The following is a 20,338-nucleotide window of genomic DNA, read 5'->3' on the forward strand; positions in this document are numbered from 1 at the left end:
CTCATTGTCATGTGGCTCTCCCCTGGCTCCCCTTCACTTGCAAACGCAGGGAAAGGGTGAGACCTTTCAAAGCCGCCAAGCGGGCAAGCTTCCAGCAGCAGCCTGGGAGTGAGCAAGCAAGCGGCAGAGCCACCCAGCCGGGCGGCGGGGCATTGGGCCTCGCGTTTCAACTTCTGTTCTGTTCTCCTGTAATGGAAAATTGCTTTGCACAAAGCTAGAGTGTTACAGTTCTTTCCAGCACCCCTCCCCCCCCACCACCCCGCCCCTCAGCAGCCTTCTGATCAGAGGGACAGCGCCCGCAGGAAGGTGGAAGGAGGGTAGTTGCGGTTTCTTACTATGTCCCTTGCTTCAGGGCCTGGGCCTGGGTGGTTACTCTTTTCCTTTGGAATGGGACTGGTATCGGGGTCAAAGTGTCCAAATAACTGTCAGTGTCAAGCCCAAGAAGTGATCTGCACAGGGATCCGGTTAACCGAATACCCCCCAGACATACCCCTGAACACCCGGAGGCTGTACCTGAATGATAACGGCATCACTTTTTTGCCAGCGATGACTCTGGGACTCCTCAGTGACCTTGTTTACTTGGACTGTCGGAATAACCTGATTCGCGAGGTGATGGATTATACCTTCATCGGGGTCTTCAAACTCATCTACCTTGATCTCAGCTCCAACAACCTAACCTTGATCTCCCCATACAGTTTCTCCGTGCTCAGCAACCTGGTGCAGCTGAACATTTCCAACAACCCTCACCTGTTATCTCTCAACAAGTACACCTTTGCCAACACCAGCTCTCTGAGGTACCTGGACCTCAGAAATACCGGCTTGCAGACCTTGGACCATGCTGCCTTCCATAGCCTCGTAACACTACAGACCCTGTATCTGAGCGGAAACCCATGGAGGTGCAACTGTTCTTTCCTGGACTTCACCATCTACTTAATAGTGTCCCATCTGAACCATCCAGGTGAGGGTTTGATTGGGTGTGGGGACGCGGATGTGACGGAATAGGAGGAATTAGTTACAGAAAAGGTAGTCAAAAGATGGTCAGGATGGGAGAAAAAGTCTGGGTTAATCTGATTGAAAACATTCTTATGGCTCTGCAAGATCCATCCTGGGGTTGAGTGGAGAGGCAGTAGGGTCAGTAGAAAAAGTTCTGGAGTAGGAATCCAAAGAGCTGAGTTCTGGTCCCAAGCTGAGCACTCACTAGTTGGCTGCCCTTGGGAAAGCCAATTCCTCTGAGCCTCAGTTTCCTGATCCATCAAGTGGGGACAATAATATTTCCAAACAGAGCTGTCATGTCAACCTAAGATGGTATGTGTGGAAATGACTGACTTCTGTAACTGCACAGTAGCAAAGTAATACAGGGACACTTTATTCCATTGGTGGACTATTTTAATCTGTTTGATTCAGTGACTGAATTTTTCCAGGATCCGAAAGTAAATTCAGACATGCATAGGCAGTAGAAAATCCAACAGTATAATGTACGGAAGAGAAAGTTCAATAGAGAGAGGAGGAGGGGCACAGGAGCTCCCCAGACAATGAGAGAGGGAGTAGAGAGAAGGGAGGGGAGAAGGCATTTGATGGTTCATCTTCAAGATGCTAACCCAATAAGGAAGGAGAGAATGGCATGAATCCATGAAGAATGGGTCACCAGTACCCAGTATGTCCAGCAGGGAGATTCCAATCTCCCAGGCAGACTCTCAAGTCTTACCTGGTAGATTTCCAATCCAGATGCTGCCACTCTCTCCACTGTCCCCACCCTCCAGTGTCTCACCCCCTCTTCTGTTCAGTAACTTTATTGTCCAGTCCTCATCCTCCAATTATCCCACTCTACCAATACTACCTTCACTCAGGAAGTCAAAACTTCAGTTGAATGTGAGATAATTCCTCACAGAAAGCCAGGAGCCACTGATGTAATCTGGCAAGATTGGACTTTGGATTCAAACCCTATCAAAACCATGTCGTTTCTCCCTTCTCTGAGTGTTTGTTCTTGAAAATATTTCCATGCACCTGTACCTGCTGAAGCTTCCACCATGAAGTCTTGCCCAGGTGGCAATATCCCAGAAAGATCCCTAGCCAAAATGACAGGTTTCAAGGGGATCTGGGGGAGAGGGAGCTGAGTGGTGGCAGCACTCCTGGCCTCCCTTCCAGTGGGAGGGTCTTAACGTGTCTTCCGGGCAATGCCTGGACTCTGGCGAGGCAAGCGAGCCTCCAGGAATGCAAAATTGAGGGAGGCACTAAGAGTGGGTGGCTCCTCACATTTTGTGCCCTAGACACCTGGCCCTGCTGACAGGCACTTCCATCTGAGGTAGAATAAATCGAAAGGAAAGAATTTCATCAGACTATCTTCTTAAGACCACCAATCATAAAAGAATAGAGGAGCAGTTATCTTGGGTGGGTTGCCTGATCTCTCCAAGAGAATGTCTTCTACTTTTTTCAATGATTGGTGCTGTGGTGCTTTCTAGAAAGCTCCCTGAAAGAGGGTCGTGATTGGTCATTCTCGTGCATTAAATGTGGCTTTTAAATGGGATTCTCCTGTCAGTGTTCACGTAACCAGCCTGTGAAGAAGCTTCATCTTCTCTTGCCCCCTCCCCATCACACATATATATTTTCCTTGAGCAGAGCCCACCACATAGCCAGGAGAACCTCCTACCCTAGCAGAAAAGGGAGATGTAGCTTGGCCTCGTCCCCAGTCCCTAAACCTACCACTTCACCTCACCTCGAATCTCCCTTATCAAAATTCTGCTTATAGAGTTATCTCTTGTCGGAATTTTCAGGCTGACTACCTTGGACTCCTTGACTCACTTCATTCTGAGATTGAATAGGATTGTAGACTGGATCTGTTTCACTGCCTGTTCTCAAAAACATCAGAAGTGGGTATCTATCCTGTCAAACTCATAAACTCTTTACGAACAACAGTCCGTCTTTTGTGAGCCCCGCCCCCCCAAGACACTTCCCCCAACAACTACTAATCTGCTCATCTCCCTCTGCTGTTTGGTGGCCTAGAGGAGCCCACCCAGGCCACTTCATGCAGAACTGTGGTCTCGTTGCCCTGGCTAACAATTATTATCTCTTAAAAACACTAATGAGCCCAAGGCCAGACAGAGAACAATTTATCTTTGTAGAGAGATTTGCAGCTGTTAGAGCTTTTCACACATGCTTCTTTACTTTGAGTGTCAAACCAACCCTTAAATTTTGTGCCCTAGGCCTATGGAAGAGGCTAGGATTGGTAATTTTTTTAATAAAACTTTTTTAATATTTATTTATTTTTGACAGACAGAGACAGAATGTGAGTGGGTTGGGGCAGAGAGAGAGGGAGGAACCTCCGAGATGTCAGCACAGAGCCTGACACAGGGCTCGAACTCACAAACTGTGAGATCACGACCTGAGCCTAAGTCGGCCACTCAACCTACTGAGCCACCCAGGTGCCCCTAGGATTGGTAATTTTAACCCTATCATATGGATAAGAAAATAGACTGGCCCAAAATCACACAGCTACTAAATGGCCCCCCAAAAATGATTGGAACCTCCTGAGTCAGGTCTTTTTTCATGAGACTACTATATCTTAAATCCCCATATAACATAACTATGATCCATATGTTATATGCATCTGGCCACAGCATCTAAATTACAGCTTTATTTCCGATATGACCACACATGAATTCATCCAAGATCATTTCCACTGGATAGTGAGTTCTAGCCATGGTAAACTCATCATATGCCTGTGTTCTTGCAAACCCAAGTTCACCACAACCTACCCAAACTCCCAAAGAAGGAGCCTAACCTTGCTTACCTTTGCATCTCAGTCTGGTTCTCCCCTCCCACACATACACGTACATACACCCCGTGACAAACACATAAACCCATGTGCAAACACACACACGTATACCCACATGCATACAAGCACAAAGATGTGCCCACACACACATACCATACATGCAAACATAAATATACACCTACTCACTTACACAATCACCCACATATTACATATATACAACACACATACATATACCGATGTGCAGATACACAGCCACACTTGAGAAGGCACCCACATACACATGAAACCGAGCACACACACACACGGTAGAATTCGGAAGATGCTTCTCTTGCCCTTTAGCCAGACCTCGACATAATGGAGGATAACTTATTTCAAGTGACTCTCGTACGATTCATGTCTCAAGTAGAAATATCTTCACTATTGACAAACACTCATGGCGAATGCTCAAGCTTCCTATTATACCACATTTGCTATCAACAGGTGACCTTGGGCATGTTCTACAATGGAGTGTAATCATCTCTCCCCATGTACCCACACTGCAGGATATAAGAAGATTCTCTATGAAGTGAGCTGAGTAACTTGGTTATTTGTAGAAAAGAATCCAAACTAAAGATGGGTTTCATTTTAGACCCAGGAACATACTGAACATTAGTATTGGGCGATTTTACCTATGGTACAGAATTAAGGTCAGCATGACAGAAGAATGACAAAATGTAGAACCCTTGAAAAGCAACAACTGAAGAAAGGAACTTCCATGCTACCACCACTCAGTCATCCATTCATCCATTTAAATATTTATTGAGTCCTACTAGGTGCCATAAAGTGTTCATGGAGGGAACATCCAAGAAGCCTGGAGCTGTGTGTGCAGACTCGTGTGACTGTGGTCATCTGCACCATATATGTCCCATGGTCCAGTCAGGTGCAGCAGAACTAACCCCACTGTCCAGACAGGGCAGGACAAAAGAGACTACTATGTGCCTACTGGGCAGAGCAGGCACTTGGGAAAGCCTCAGTTGCAGATGGGGAAGGCCAGACACCATGCAGGCAGGGGAGCTCCTGTTAAAAACAGACATGGATTATAATTCTAGCCTTGCCACTTGCTATTTATAGGATATCAGAGAAGTTACTTAACCTCTCTGAACTTCAACTTCATCTTTCAGACAGGTGTAAGAATAGAACCAACCTATGTGGGCTGTGGAGATGAGAACACTTACAAACTGACATTAGCATTAAGTCTTGCACACAAAAAACATTCAATAAGTGAATGGTTGGCAGGCGTGGGAAAGGTATAGGATACTTAAGAGAGTACAGACATCAGTTAGGTAACCCCAGGATAAGCAGTGGACTTCAGAAAGGCTCAGCACACATGGAACAAGAGGACAGTGTCCAGGAGACAGGACTATAGGGATGCATGTGGGGATATAGATAGGATGTGGGGTGGTGGGCAGCAGGTCCCAGGACTCTAATCCCTTGGAAAATGGGATAGCAGGGATCTTAGGAGGAGCTAGGTATTAGACGAGTTATGAACACAGGAGTTCAGACCCCGGGGAACAAAACCAGAAGCCCAAATCAAGGCTTGTTCTTAGCCTGGACCATAAGACTCAGCGCTGGGCCAGTAGTAGCCAAGTGGTTCTTTCTGAGACACCTGAGTCTGGAACTGAACTTCTATCTAAGACAAGCCCCACTTCCAGAAACAGGTGTGGACATGCAGAGATCTTTCAAGAGCTGAGGGCAAGGAGGTCCAACTGTGGGGTAGACATGGCCTCGAAAGCAAGAAGTCACCCACATGGTATGATTTTGTTATCGGAAGAGGACTAAGTGATACCTTGTCTCCCATCCAGTGCCTACCATTGAGTTAAAATTAACCATTAGAGATTTACCCTTTTAGATCCCCAAAAGTACCCCAATCTTGAAGAGGACCCTGCAAAAATATATGAACTTTAGGGCTGAATAATACTGGTGTCCCCAAGCCTTTATCAGCTCTTAGAGGCAGAAGTGAATTCTTGAGAAATACAATTAGCCAAGATTCGTTCTGCAGCAGTGGGGAACCATGAAGGAAGCCAAGGTCCAGCAAAGAAATGAGGAGATCTTAAAACAAAAAATATGAAGGCAGTAATATGTCCTTCCCCTATGGCCCATCTTGGCTAAACCCACCCCCACAAAGGAGCTGTAGAGAAGGTTAAACGTTTCATTCACCTATTTCATCATCAATCAAAGGTTTCCCATATTGGCAAGAGGTTCTATTCTATTATCAAAAGGTCTTCATCAAAAGAAGCCCTCTAATGACATACTCACCAGATGCACTAAAGACTATTAAGTCCTCAAAGAGTTCACATACTCACTTTACAAACATGAAAGTCACAGCAGAAATGGAGGTGGGTTGTAATGTGCTGGTTTCCAGGATGCTCTGATCAATGCAGAGGTAAACAGACCCACAGATTCCATTTTCTTTTTGGCCCAGGTCAGTAGAGAGGAGGACTAATTCCTGGCTGGAACTGTAATTTTCCAGTCATTAATACCATTTGAAGGTGAGACTGACAATTGAGCTCTTCCCAGGATAGAGCTGCCTACTAGGACAGGGTCGAATGCCTCTGAAGATGCTCTCAAAAACTCATGCAATTCTAAGCTCCCGGACACAAGGAACCTGACCTCCATCCCCTCTTCTCCCAAAGCTTGGTCCGGCACTGTCCAATAAAAGTCCCTGCAGCAGTAGAAATGGTTATATCTGTGTTGTCCAATACAGTAGCCACTAGCCACATGTGGCTATTGAGTTCTTGAAATTAGGCTATTGCAATGGAGGAACTGAATTTTTAATTTTACGTCATTTTACATCTTGTAAGTAGCCACATGAATGGCCATTGGCCACCATATTGGTCAGAGCAGCCTTTTAATAAAAGATGCCAAAGCTGGAACTTTAGAATCTAGCTTCCTCACAGGTAAGTGACTGTACAGCCAAGCCTGGCATGGAGATCTCCTGACAATCAGATACAGTGTTTTCCCCCATGCCATGATACCTCCTTACTCTGAGACACATCACAGTCCACTCCACTCTGAAACATTCGCTGTACGTTCAGTATATGTCCAACATTGTATTGTAATGACAGCTTTCATCACAGAGAATGACGCCATAATTCCTGTCTGTAATAAGACAATCTTGGGATATAAAAGAGCGAAGATGCAATTGAAAGCCAGAAAGTCCTGACCTGGTCCCTGTGATGCCACTGTGTGATTTGGGGCAAGTCACTTTCCCTCTGAGACTCACTTGTCTTTGAAATAAAAAGAGAGTAGGATTAGATACTCTCTAAAGCCCCTTCGAATGGGTAGTCGATGGAGCTAAATAGAAAGATAAGGTGCACTTGAATGCAGGAAAGCGGTGATGAGCAGACAGGGTGCCAGATGGGCAATGTGATGGATCGGTGCTGAGGTGGAGCCATTCCTGGAGATGTAGGCTACAGTCACATAATTAGGACGTGCATGTAAGTAGTAAGCAGGCAGCCTTGAACTCCTGCGCTGTCCCACCTCCTGTCTTAAGCAGCGTCTACTTGACTAAAACAATGCCTTGCCCTCGACTGTCCTCCCAGGCGTGGCCTGCTCAACCAGTGGTTCTCAAACTCCAGTGAACATAAGAACCTCAGGCCCCACATACAGAGATTCTAGTTTTGCACAGTACAAATCCTTAGGCCATATTTTGAGAAACCCTATGACAATGGCTTGTGTTCTAGGTCTACAGCGGTTACCCCCACTGGTGAATAAATTGATTTGCACTGAGATGTTAATGGCTAATAATGTTTTGACATGTTTCCCTCAAGGGGCATTTGCAGTGTGACAGAAAACAACCAGAAACAGTGAGAATTCAGAAAGCAACAGACTACCAGGGGTAGAAGTGGGAGTCGTTTGGGGACAGAGTGTCCCTCGGTGTCAGCTCTTAAGTGGTAGTCCTTAAGCAGTCCTGGGTGACCCGGTGGTGGGGCCTACAAATCAAAGAGGAGTCTGGGCAAGAGTGCTGTAGAGGAAGGGGGACCAAACCACTCAGAGACATCTGCAGGGAACAGATGGGCTGGGTCATGTGCTATTTCAAGTCCACATCATCTCGAGGGCGTTTTGAGCAGAGAACATCTTAGTTTCATTCCAAGGCTATTTCATCTTGTATTCAAGGCTGCTGTAATAGGATAATGGCCCCATTTCAAGCCACCAAGTACAAAGTCATCTACAGCTGTGCCAAGACTTAGATTTCCAGAATGAATTCAGGTCCTCATACTCTTCCACCATTAATGCTAACCCATCTCCTCCATCAGAGAAATTGCTGCAAAGACCAGACGCCCAAAAAGGGAACAGCTGGGCAGCAGACATTTCCAAGGCCATCAACTTCTCCTCCAGCCCGTCTCTCCTCCCTTCTCACCCTGCTGAGAGCCAGAGGTGCAGCCTCATGAGGGCAATGAGGGGGCTGGGAGGGGGGCATCTGGGTCAGTGATCCCTAAACCGCCCAAAAAGGCCAAGAAGAGATGGGGTGGCAAGCACGTGTGGTCTAGGAAGGAGGCTGAATGATTCTCACACACTCTTGAATTCGGCTCACTCGAGACCCCTGAAAGGAGATGACCCAAAGTCCCTTCATGCTCAGCAATGCCAGACCTCCGGTCACCCAACACCAACCAGGCCTCTGGAAGGCAGTAGTGCAAGGCTAGCCAAAGCAGCCAACCTCAGTTTCCTTATCTCTAGAAGAGAAGAGCTCTCCAGCCTGGAGGTAATCTGCAGAATGTGGCTGTGGCTAGAAAGAGAAACAGGGATCCAGTCATGAAGGGCCTTTAAAGGAATTTCCAGGGAACAGGCAGTGCATCCTGAGAAGCCCTAGGAGGCAGGCAAGTCTGGGTGCAGGGCTAGGAGGCTCCTGTAGGCACCCAGGTAAGAGGAAGGTGGTCTATGGCAGCGATGGGGATGAAGAAGTCTAAATAGGTCAGAAGGAACCATTTAGAAGATTAAAGGAATTTCCAGGGAACAGGCAGTGCATCCTGAGAAGCTCTAGGAGGCAGGCAAGCTGGGGTGCAGGGCTAGGAGGCTCCTGTAGGCACCCAGGTAAGAGGAAGGTGGTCTATGGCAGCGATGGGGATGAAGAAGTCTAAATAGGTCAGAAGGAACCATTTAGAAGATAGAAACAGTAGGACACAGGACTGAACTTGACCCTCCCAAGGTTCCTTGTACGCCCTTCATGACTTCTGGCACAGTTCTACGTAATTAATAGATTTGTATATTTAACATGTGTCTTCTCTGGCAGTAAGGTCTATGAGAGCAAGGAACATGTCTGAATCTTCAGAAACTAGCTCAAGGCCTGACACAGAGAAGGGCTCAATAAATATTCATTGAGAAAAATCAATGAATAAGCGAGATGTGGAAAATAACAGACAAGAATTGGCTCAGCCCGCTTTGGGGGCTTCCCTGAGACGGACACTCTTAGAGGAGGGGCAGTGAGGAGCCTAGGGCAGAGCCATATCCCACCGTGAGCATGTTGAGTGGGAGGGCCCCTGTCAACCAGTAGGTCTTTGGATGTTCTGACCTGAAATCCAGAATAGAGAATAGAGCATATATTTGAGAATCATCAGCTCCCTGGTGACCAATGAAACTAAATGAAGGATGAGATGAGCCAGCAAAAAAGTAAGGGGTAATAGAGCAAGGACAGAAACTTTGGGGAATCCCAACAGAGAGAAGGGTGAAGAAGAGGCACCCATGAAGTACCCCGGGTGGGAGAAGCCAGGGAAGAGAAAGGAAATCAGAGAAGAGTATACTCATGGACGCCAAGAGAAGAAGAGTTTCAGAGAGTGGAAGCAGGTCAAGTAAGGGTTGAGAAAGGTCCGTCAGATTTAGCTACCAAGAGGTCCCTGATGTCTTGGACCTTCCAGTGGCATCATGGGTGTGGACACCAGAGCACAGTGGGATACGAATGAACAGCAAGGAAGAAAAAGGGTGCAGAAAAAAGGTAAGCTTGGGGCGCCTGGCTGGCTCAGCTGGCGGAGCATGCAACTCTTAATCTCGGGGTCACATGTTCAAGTCCCACGTTGGGCGTAGAGCTTTCTTGAACAAAAAAAATTGTAAACCCTTCTAGGAAGCTTGGCTATGGACTAAAGGAGACAGACGGCCGAGAATGATGTAAAGGGGGTATTTCTTTCTTAGGAGCAAAGAGGTCCGTGCATGTGTTTTATCTGCTGCTGAGGAGTCAATGCAGGGCAAAGACATGGGATGGGGGAATAAGCAATGGGGTAAAGCCCCAAGGAGGCAAGAGTGGACAGACTCCAGAGCCAAATGGAGGGTAAGCCTTGAACAGGGAAACTCCCCTCCCCTGGGACTGCAGAGAAGGAAGCGAGGGTAAGCACACATGGGTAAGTGTCAGGATGTGCGGCAAATGGAATCGAGGGGCCCACCCAAGTGTCCCTACTTTTCTTTCAGTGAAATAAAAGACAAAGGACAACTCTGTATCTAGAAAAGTGCACAGGTTCCCGTGATGTGTTCTGTGATGCTTCTGTACCATCAACCCAATTAGGTGATCCCAAAATGGCCCTTTGTTCTTGAGATGATCATGCTCCCGTTGAACAAGCAAAACCAAGGTGGGCTCTGGATTCAAACGACCTGGTTTTTAATCCTGCCTCTGGCACTTACCAGCTGGGCCACAGTCTCCAGGAGAAGCAGGCTCCTCATCTGAAAACTGGAGATCAATTAGTTCCTAGTTCTAATTGTGCTAATTCAATGAAATCGCCCACGGGAAGATTTTAGAAGTGTACACAGTAAGTGCTCAACTAACGTTAGCTATTGTCGCTGCTGTTACAATCCCTGGTGGCGACTGCGAATACCACAGGGGACATGGGGGGGGGGGGGGGGGGAAGCAGTGTGGGTTTACTGAGACAGGTAAGTACTGCTGTGACTTGGCACTCTTCCTGCTGGGGTGCACTGTCCACGGGGAGTCCCACTCAGGGGGGGCCCCAGGGCTTTTGGGGTGGAGGAGGGTGTTTTAAAGCTTTCAAAATGGCAGCATTATGTGAAAAAAGAGAGAAAGAAACTTAATGCTTAGCCTATATACAGGGATTTTCTCTTTTATCAGAACAGTGGTAGATTTGGCCTTCCCCTCAACCCAAATAAAGGAACAGCTAATGCATCCGATTAAAATATAGTTCAGACAAGAATTAAAATCATGCTAACAGAGTCTTGCAATTTTCAATATTTTCTTCCAACAGCTATGATGCTTAGCCAGAGCGTGTGGCTGAGGTGAGGTGCAGGCCTTGTTGACTCTATTTGACATTCACACAGGGGTAAGGAGCCCAGCCCGGCACCTGAGTGCACTCATTCCACTATTAGTTTCTGGGCACCTATTAGGTGCCAGGTCCTGGGCCAGGCACTGGGCACACAGCTCTGAACAGAAACAGACACACTCGCGTGAAGTTTCCACTCTATCAGGAGGGGAGTAAATAAGCAAATAAATATATGACCTAATGCCAAGTGATGGTAAGTGCTACAGAAGCAAATGCAGGGAGGGAAGGGAGAAAGCGTGCCTGGGATTGAGGACGAGGCAGATACTTCACACTGGGTGGTTACTAACGAGGTGACATTTGAGCCGAGAATTGAAGGAAGTAAGGGGACAAGCTGTGGACATAAGACGTGGTGGAGGGGGGCTTGATGGACAGAGGGAAGAGAGCAAATGCAAAGGCCTTGGGGTGGAATGAGCTCAATGTATTAGAAGGTGAGTGTGGCAGAGGCAGGTGGAGGAAGGAGACAGGAAAATAGAGGCCAGATCAGGTAGGACCGCAAGGCCAATGACAGGCTTCTGATTTTGTTCTAAGTGTGACAGGATATCAGGGGTGCCTGGGTGGTTCAGTCGGTTGAGCGTCCTACTTCGGCTCAGGTCATGATCTCACAGCTCGTGAGTTCGAGCCCCGCGTCGGGCTCTGTGCTGACAGCTCGGAGCCTACAGCCTGCTTCAGATTCTGTGCCTCCCTCTCTCTCTGCCCCAACCCACTCGCATTCTGTCTCTGTCTCTCTCAAAAATAAATAAACATAAAAAAAATTAAGTGTGACAGGATATCACGAAAGGGTTTCGAACACTAACAGGAATGGCTCATGGTTTGAGATGTGGCTCGTGATGCGAGGGAGGAAGCAAGGAGGCGTCCCAAGTTTCTGCCTGGGCGACTGGTGATCAGTGATGCCCTTCTGCTACTGAACTCTTCTAAATTGCCTCTCTCCATCAGCATAGCCGTCCGCTACCTGGATTTTTCTGGGCAGATGGGTAGTTATTAAGCAGGCCCAGCTCTAGAGCAAACTAAGAAGAAACTAGAATTTGCCTTTAGCCTCCAAGAACCAACTGTTACCATCCCCCAGCCTGGCCATGCAGCTGGCTCCCCTCTCCCATCAAAACCTTACTCAGAAAGGTGGCCGGTTTCTCCCAGCGTAGGGCGTTAAGTCGTTAACTTCTTTTTCAGAAGACGATACCCTTCAAGCCTTATTCTGCCGGCAGAATGGAAGGTTATATCTCCTGCTGACGGAATCCCATGTACTCACAAGTACATAAGATGGTATTTTGAGGCAACGGGGTCTTTCTACCCCTAAAACATGTCCATATACGACCCCTTATGCAAAAGACTAGTCCTGTAGCCTAGAGCACCTCTAAAGCACAGGAATAATCGAGTTGAACTTGCTGGACTTGAAGGTCTTTTCTGTAATGTTCCAAGAGTCTATGATTCACTTTTAACCTTTACCAAAGTATGGACTCTTTATCCAAGGGGGGAAAAATGTATCAGATAAGAACTGTAGTGCCCAAGCCCAAATCCTCCAAATCTTTAAGGTTTCACAATGCCAGTGATGGTTTAGACCAGGAGTCAGCACTGCTTTCTATAAACAGCCAGAGAGGAAATGTTTTAGGCTCTGTGGACCTCTGATGCAACTACTCGATTTTGCCATCTGTTACCTGAAAGCCATCACAGAAAATACGTAAATGAGTGGGCATGGCTGTGTTCCGATAAAAATGTACTTACAAAACTAGGCAGCAGGTTGAATTTGGCCCACGGGTTGGAGTTTGCCGAGCCCGGGCTAGAGAAGACGGCTAGGTGATGAGAAAAAAAGAGCTCTAGGGAGCAAAGGTGAAGCCAATGCCCAAAGGACCGCACGTGCGAGTCTGAGAAGGGGGCCTGGCTGGCTGGCTGGCTGGCTCTGGTGTTGTTGGGCTGCTAGATGATCCAATCTAGGCTCCCCTCTAGGGAGTCATCTCCTCTGGGCACCCGTAGTACAGCAGAATGTAACAGCGGTCCTTTCAAATTCCAGTAAGGAACTGGTCCTAAAGAGTGAGGCCAAAGACAGGAGCGATTAAGGACTGTTGTGTGAGATCAGACCAAGAGCCCACCATTCTCTCCTGTACACATCCAACAGACATTTATTGAGCAGGCACCAGGGACCCAAAGGTGAACAAGGAGGGCCTCTGCCCTCAGTTCTCTAACGCTAATGAGGGAGTAGTGAGAAGCACCTTTTGATGGCACGCCCATGACACCTGCACCCTCGCTTGTCTCCATCTGCACTTGCCCTCACTTCCTTCTATGCAGTCACTGAGGACAGAAGAGTGTCGCTTCCCAGTTCAAGGCTTACCCCTCCATTTGGTCCCGGAGACCACCTGTTCCTGACTCCCCCAGGACTTCACGCCCCATGGCTCACTGAATCCTCCCCAAATTCTCGCAAGGGAAGCAGGGATTTGTATTCGTCTAGTGTCGAGTAATCCAAGGTGGCAAGGATTAGCTGACCCACGTATGGTGTTCTTTCTCCCCAGGCTCCCTTTCCTCTGGCTGAGCATTATGTCAATGACCCTGGCCCCGAGGGGTATTAATAACTAATAGTATTTTTTCATTCAACAATCCTGCTTTGAGCTCTAGTGTGGGTTAAGTACGGTTCTAGGTGTTGAGGGAACAACAGTGAACCACACAGACAAAACTCCCATGTCTTCATGGAGTTCATAATCTGGCGGGTGGAGGCAGACGGAGGAGTAGGAGGAAAATCCACTTCCTTGACAAATGCATAATTAGCTGGAGAAAAAAATAAGGCCAACTATATATCTAGTGATGATCGGGCAAGCTAGGGCCTAATAAGGAGAAATGGGGGAAGCAGGTCTTTTCTCGGGGTTCAAGGTGGAAGTCTTACGACCAAAATGCTAAAGCTGTTAGAAACTGGTGCTGCACCCTGAGGGTGATAGCAGATACGGTTTAGTAGAGGAGGGAGTCTCCAAATTCCATCCTTCATCGTACGTTGCCACTGCGTGAAGGCTCCACTCAGCCCAGATGGTTCCCGAACACGCACACCAGCACGGGGTCGGGGGTGGGGGTGGGGGGGCGCTCCGAGCCTGCACTTGGCTCCTCTGGAGACTCAGGCCTGGGAACCTGCAGCAGCACTGTGGTCAGAACCGTGGTCCCTGCAGGCCAAGAAAGGGACAGTTTGCCTTACAACCACTGGGTTCAAACCAGTTTTCTGAGACAGAGGCTTCCTGGGCTCCTGCGCCAACAGGTGTGGTTCTGAGCCACAGAAGCTCTTGCTCCTCCAGACACGTGATTCTGGCAGACGGGTTTTCTGCCTGTGAGTAACACGCTATGTGTGGCAATAAACAAGGGGGGAGTTTACGTTTCCTTAGGAACTATTTGCAGGAAGAGTTTAAACATCAATGATGCCTGTAATCGTACCTGGGTGCTCTAACTGGAACAAATGCCCTGCGCCCATGGAGTGGGGCTGACAGAAGGATGACGTGGGGTCTAGTAACCTGTTTCCAATATGAATGAAGGCCCCAGAATTGTGCAGTGCACAGCATATACAACAGTACTTGGTAGCTCTTTGTCAGAGGAAAGGAAATCAAGAAAGCCAGAGAGGGAATAATTGACAAACAATTTATTCATTCTGTAGCACGGGAATGATTAAAACTACCTGGTGGAGTGGTCAGAGTAGAATTTAACTTTGAAAAGCACATTCTGTGGTGCCCAGCATATATCAGGCACTCCAAGATCAGTAGATGGGCCTATAATCTCTAATGTCATTAGGCCAGAATAGAAAAACAATGTATGACTATCAAGCTAGCAAAAAGGACACGAAGTAATAAAATAAAAAGCAACAAGGTAGAGAGAAAGAGATAAAGTATGTGGGACAAATTGAAAACAAATATATCAGTCCAACATTAAATGTTAACGGAATAATTACAATACAAAGTTTGCTAGATTGGATAGAAAACAAAACTCAGTTATATGCCGCTTACAAAAATGTATCTTAAACATAGGAATGTAGATAAAAGTAAATGGATGGAAAAAGATAAACAACGCAAACACAACCAAAAGAAATTCAATAGAGCCACACTAATGTCAAAGACAGTAGACTTTAAGGCAGGAAGTGCTGCTAGAAATAAGGAGAGATAATGTTCAGTGAGGCAAGGGTAAATTTACCAGAAAGAGGTAACAGAAGTTTCTACACATCTAATAACATATCTTCAATATACGTAAAGCAAATCATGACAGAACGATATGAAGAAGTGGGTAAATACCCAGCCAAAACCGATGACTTTAACATCCTTCTTGCGGTAACTAATAGACAATTAATAAACTCATAGTAACCAAGAGACAATCGTTTTTATCGATAAAAAGCCAGTAAAGATATAAATGACAAGCCAATACAGATACAGAAGACCTGTACAAAATCACATCCTAGTTGGTATTCACAGAACGACGTACTCAGCAAATACAGAATACACATCTTTTGGGGGGCACATGCAAAATTTACTAAAATTGGCTTTATCGAGCAAATTCTCAATAAATTTCAAAGGACTGAAATCATACAGAGTATGTCTCTGCCCACAGAATTCAAGTAGGATTCAACAATGAAAATACAAACTAGAAAATCCCCCCAAAATAAGTGTTTCTTTCAATAAATGATAATGTCTTCTTAACAAGAACAAGAATGAGAAGATATGGATTATGCCTTCAAGAGTTTTGTCTGCCTGGTGGGGGAGAAAAGATACAGTCCTCCTCTGGCAAGTACCCCACCACCACCCCCCGGCAAGAGGCAATGCGATAGGCACAGTGAGAATGCTATGGATGGTTCAGGAAGGGGGACAATCACATGTAGTCTAAGCTATGAGGACGAGGGGGCTGTGGGAGCACCCTGAGAGCAGATGCATTCACACCAGACTTTGAAGGATAGGAAGGACTTGATCATGCAAAAATTGCAGGAGGAGGCATTTGATACAGAAAGAGTGGTGGAACAAAGCTCACTACAACAGGGGTAAGATGTAATCAAGGAATTAATAGTTTAATTTGACTGGAGCAAAGGGAGGGGCACTGGAGTGCTAAAGGAGGGCGAGGTAGAAGGGGGCAGATGCTGAGGGCTCTGAACGCCAGGCCAGGTGGTCTGGATGTTATTCCCAGGCCCACGGGGGAGTTAGAGGAGGGTTCGAGCCAGTGTGCCACGACAGAGCTGTGCTTGAGGAAGGGAAGTCTGGCAGGTGTGTGTGACACGGTCCAGAGCTGGGAAATGGGGAAAATGGGGGAAAGTGGATTTAGGGGGACCTGCTGGGAGGTAGGAAGGCTCCCACCTTGGCAGTGACTGGGGAGCGGGGAGGGGGAGAGAATACAGCAGCAGAAAAACCCAGACCTCCCTCCCCGCAGAGCCACCCACGTCCCGCACTTAAGAGCAACCTAACAAAGCCTTAAAATCACTGCTAATTGCCCCTTTCAAGGTAACGCTCCAAAATGGGGAAACGGTGTTTCGTGTTTAGTCTCCTCTCTGCCATCCAAGCCCCAATTTGAAAGCTGAATCTTCTTAAAATAGAATGAGATAACCCCCCCTCCCCAGACACCCCCGGACCCACAGAATCTCACATTTTCCTTCCTCCAATACATCTTTCTCTGTACAGTCCCATGTCGGGTCTCTGGCAGTTTGGAGAGATGCCCCAAGCCCTCTCTTGATAGAATTCCCGAAGCCTGGCCAGAAGCCCCCAGCTGCCCACCGCCCCCACTCTGGGGCCTCCTGGGCAAATCGCTAAGCCAGGCTGACTGGAGAGAGGCCTCCAGGCATGATTGTGGTCCTGCCCCTTGACAGCAGTTGTCATGGATCCCAGGGCCCCAGCCATTTTCCTCTCCTGAGAGCTCTCCCCCGGGCAGGGCAGGGTCGCCCAAAGGGCCTCTTCCTCTCCTTCCGTCTGTAATCTTTGCACATAGCGGAGGTGACAGCCCATGGCTTCCCTTCCTGTGTCTACAGGTTCCACCAAGAGTCAGTCCTCGACCACATCACAGCTTTCAGGCCGTCTTCCTGAAAGTAACAACCCTCACTGCAGGCGTACTGGGGCAGAAGCAAGGCACAGGGGATGGGTGTTCAGCGGACACCCAGGGGATGGGTGTTCGGCGGACTTTGAGGGCGCCCAGCCTGGTCAGCTCTTTCCGGCCACCCAGGCCCAACAGCCTCCTTGCCACTTGGCTCACTTCTGTAACCCCTTTGTCTAATTCCTCTGCTGCTATAGCTCCAGTCCAAACCCGATTTCCCTAACTTCCTTGGTCACCCAAGGATCGGAATGCCTTCACCCATCCGGAAGCTTCTGCCCTAAAGTTTGGGAGAAGCATTTCTCCACACGAGCAGGCTTGTGTCTCCCACGTCTACAAATGAGCTTAGAGAGCTGTCTGTGTTTTCTGTGTCTTGTCTCCTGCCTGGATCCTTCAGGTTATCTAGAAATGTCTCTGAGTCTCGGTTTCCTTATGTGCGAAACAAGAATGATAGCACTGTGTGCGTCAAAGCTGCTGTAAGAATTAAACAAGACCTTTGTATACCACTTAGCATGTAGTCTGAGCTTGGCACATAGTAGCTGCTATTATAATTGGGGGCATGATTATCTCAAGCCCTGGTCTCACCCTGCGTTGGAGGGCATTTATGTGATGCCTGCTGGATATAGTCCCCTGGCACGCATGCACACACACACACACACACACACACCTCTGCCTCAGCACGGAGGAGCATGTGGAGCTGGGAAAATGCAGGGCTGAGGGCAGAGCTCTGAGTTTTCTGTGCAACTACTGAGCACCAGGCCTGCCTTCCCGCCTGCGGCAATGAAATCCTCTCGACTACCCTGAGAGCAGGTAGCATTCATGGCCCGGCCCGTGTAAGGTGAGGAAATGGGACTCAGAGAGGGAAATGGACATCCTGCCGAAGTTCACAAACTTAGTAAGTGACAGTCTGGGTCTGAACCCTGGTCTGGTCTGTCTGGATCCAGGGCCCAGTTTGCTTTCTGTCATATACTCAAGTCCACGACGCTTGACACGGGGAGGGGCTCAGAGAAGTAGCCAGGCAGCTGAGTCGGCTGCTAAAAAGGACCGAAGACTCACGTGGATCACGTGATGAGCCAGTGATGTCGACCTCACCATGGAGAAGCAGAGCCGCTCCTCCTCCTGGCTATCCTCTCCCCTGAGCTCCCCGCACCCCGAAGTCTTGAGCAGAGGACACACGGGAGGCATTTCTGGGGAATCTTGTCCCTCCGGAGAGTTGAGCCGGGTGTGATGCCTCAGTGGTCCCTGGCAGGACTCAGTCAGGCCCGGGGAAAAGGGACAAGGTGGCTGGAAAGGTGGGAGGCGGGAGGGAGGTGACGGATGTCGGTGGGGGGTCAACACTCCAGGGGGATCTTTCAGCCCCTGTTGTGGTTTCTCGTCCCTTGAGCATCCTGAAGGAGCCAAGTGCATTCCCAGGAGGCCACTGAACACAGCGGAGCCGGAAGCTGGGGGTGGGGACAAGAAGCAGGGCTGGTGCGGTACTTGTCAAACCTTGCTGTGCCCACATACCACCTGGGGGTCTCGTTCACACCCGCATCCTGCCTCGGGAGGTTTGTTGTGGTGCCTGAGGTCCTGCGTTTCTAACGAGGTCCAGCCCGTGCTGCTGGCCCGCAGACCACGCTTTGAGTAGCCCGGGTCCGCGAGGCCTCTCCGGGTCCCCTTTGGACTTAGGACCCTGGAGGTTCTGCGGTTTCAGCTCTGTGCCTGCTGTGTTTTTCCTCGTAGATGATCAAAATGCCACGTGCACGGAGCCCACGGAGCTGGCGGGGTGGCCCATCACGCAGGTGGGGAACCCGCTCCGCTACATGTGCATCACGCACCTGGACCGCCAGGACTACCTCTTCCTGCTGCTCATTGGCTTCTGCATCTTCTCGGCGGGCACGGTGGCCGCCTGGCTCACAGGCATGTGTGCTGTGCTCTACCAGAACGCCCGGCGCAAGTCGAGCGAAGACGAGACCGAGGACGAACACGGCCAGCGGGGGAACGTCAGCGGGCGGATCTTCAGAAGCAGGGTCGACTCGGCCCAGGACGGGCTCCCTCAGCTGATTTAGCACGGCTCTCGGACGTGCCTTTCCCAAGGCTCCCCGCCTTCTCTCCGCCCTCCCCTCCCACTCCCTCACAGCTGTCTGAGACACTGACACCTATTAGTAAAGCAAATAAAATGTTTGGTGGCCATTTCACAAGTTGGTCCCTTCCTGCTCCACCAGCCCAAAGGCACCTCCGTGAGCTCCGCAGGATGGCATAGAACAAGGCTGCTGCACCCTCTTCAATGCAGAGGAAGCCTGCCCCGGATGCAGGCCGACTCATTTAATGAGCAACTACTATGCCTTGGCTGGCGGGGGGGATATGAGAAACACAAGACTGAAGACCAGTCCCCAAAGAGCAAACAGTTTGGGGCAAGTCAAGACTAATATGAATGAAATGGAGAAAAACGCAAGACTCAGTGATCAGAGCTGACATCAGTGAAACACGCCCACGGGCCAACTTCACACCCCGTCTCAAGACCGTCACCACCATCCCATGGTACAGATACTAGTTGACAGTGAAAAGTTGAGGCCTAGAAAGGTTAAACAAGGGACTGAGGTCACCCAACAGGTCAGTAGCGCAGCCCCCAAAGTCCATGTTCTTTCCTTTCCATGAGGTTGCCTCCCCAAGAAATGTTTGGCAATGCAGCCAAGGACTCACCACGTAAGCCTTGTATGAGACAAAGGAGTGAAACCCAGAGGCGACCAGCACTTACCGAGCCCTTCCCCGGCACCCAGCCTCACCCCCAGCGTTGTATGCATTTTCTCTCCAGGTCAGCCCTCACAACCGCAGGTCAGGTGGTCGCTGTTACCCTCGTTTTCCTGAAGCTCGGAGAGTCTAAGGAACCAGCTCAGGATCAAACGGTTGACGAGAAGCCAAAGGAATTCTGATTCCCAGGCTGCTTGACCCCGAAGTCTGTGCCCTGCGTACTATGAGCTCCCGTCTTTCATGAAGCGCTAAACAGAAGAGCCAAGTGTATACAAGTACGATCCGCCTCTCAGGACTGGCCGGAGGAAGGGAAAGGGAGCAGCTGACAGGCGTGGCTGAGCCCCAAGACCCATTCAAGACTCTGATCAAAGGCCCTACCCATGAAGCCAGCTGTCCCTAAACTCCCAACCAGATCTTCCTTACCTCTGCACTTCCTCTGTGAATCCCACATGATTTCCCCCAGATTTGTCCAGTGTAATGGTGAAGAGTAGGAGCTCCTGAATCGGGAGCTAGGTTCCTGTCCCCCGAT

General features: G+C 48.8%; 1 protein-coding gene across 1 annotated transcript; it reads left to right on the forward strand.

Annotated features, from left to right (window-relative positions):
• Positions 1-27: 27 nt before the first annotated feature.
• Positions 28-19,256, forward strand: LRRC52 (leucine rich repeat containing 52). Its single transcript, XM_045455417.1, has 2 exons — positions 28-958; positions 18,802-19,256. The coding sequence occupies exons 1-2, from the start codon at positions 337-339 to the stop codon at positions 19,125-19,127; spliced, it is 948 nt and encodes a 315-aa protein (XP_045311373.1). The 5' UTR covers positions 28-336; the 3' UTR covers positions 19,128-19,256.
• Positions 19,257-20,338: the final 1,082 nt, after the last annotated feature.

The sequence above is a fragment of the Leopardus geoffroyi genome, chromosome C3 (assembly GCF_018350155.1).
Source record: "Leopardus geoffroyi isolate Oge1 chromosome C3, O.geoffroyi_Oge1_pat1.0, whole genome shotgun sequence".
In the NCBI taxonomy this organism is placed as follows: domain Eukaryota; kingdom Metazoa; phylum Chordata; class Mammalia; order Carnivora; family Felidae; genus Leopardus; species Leopardus geoffroyi.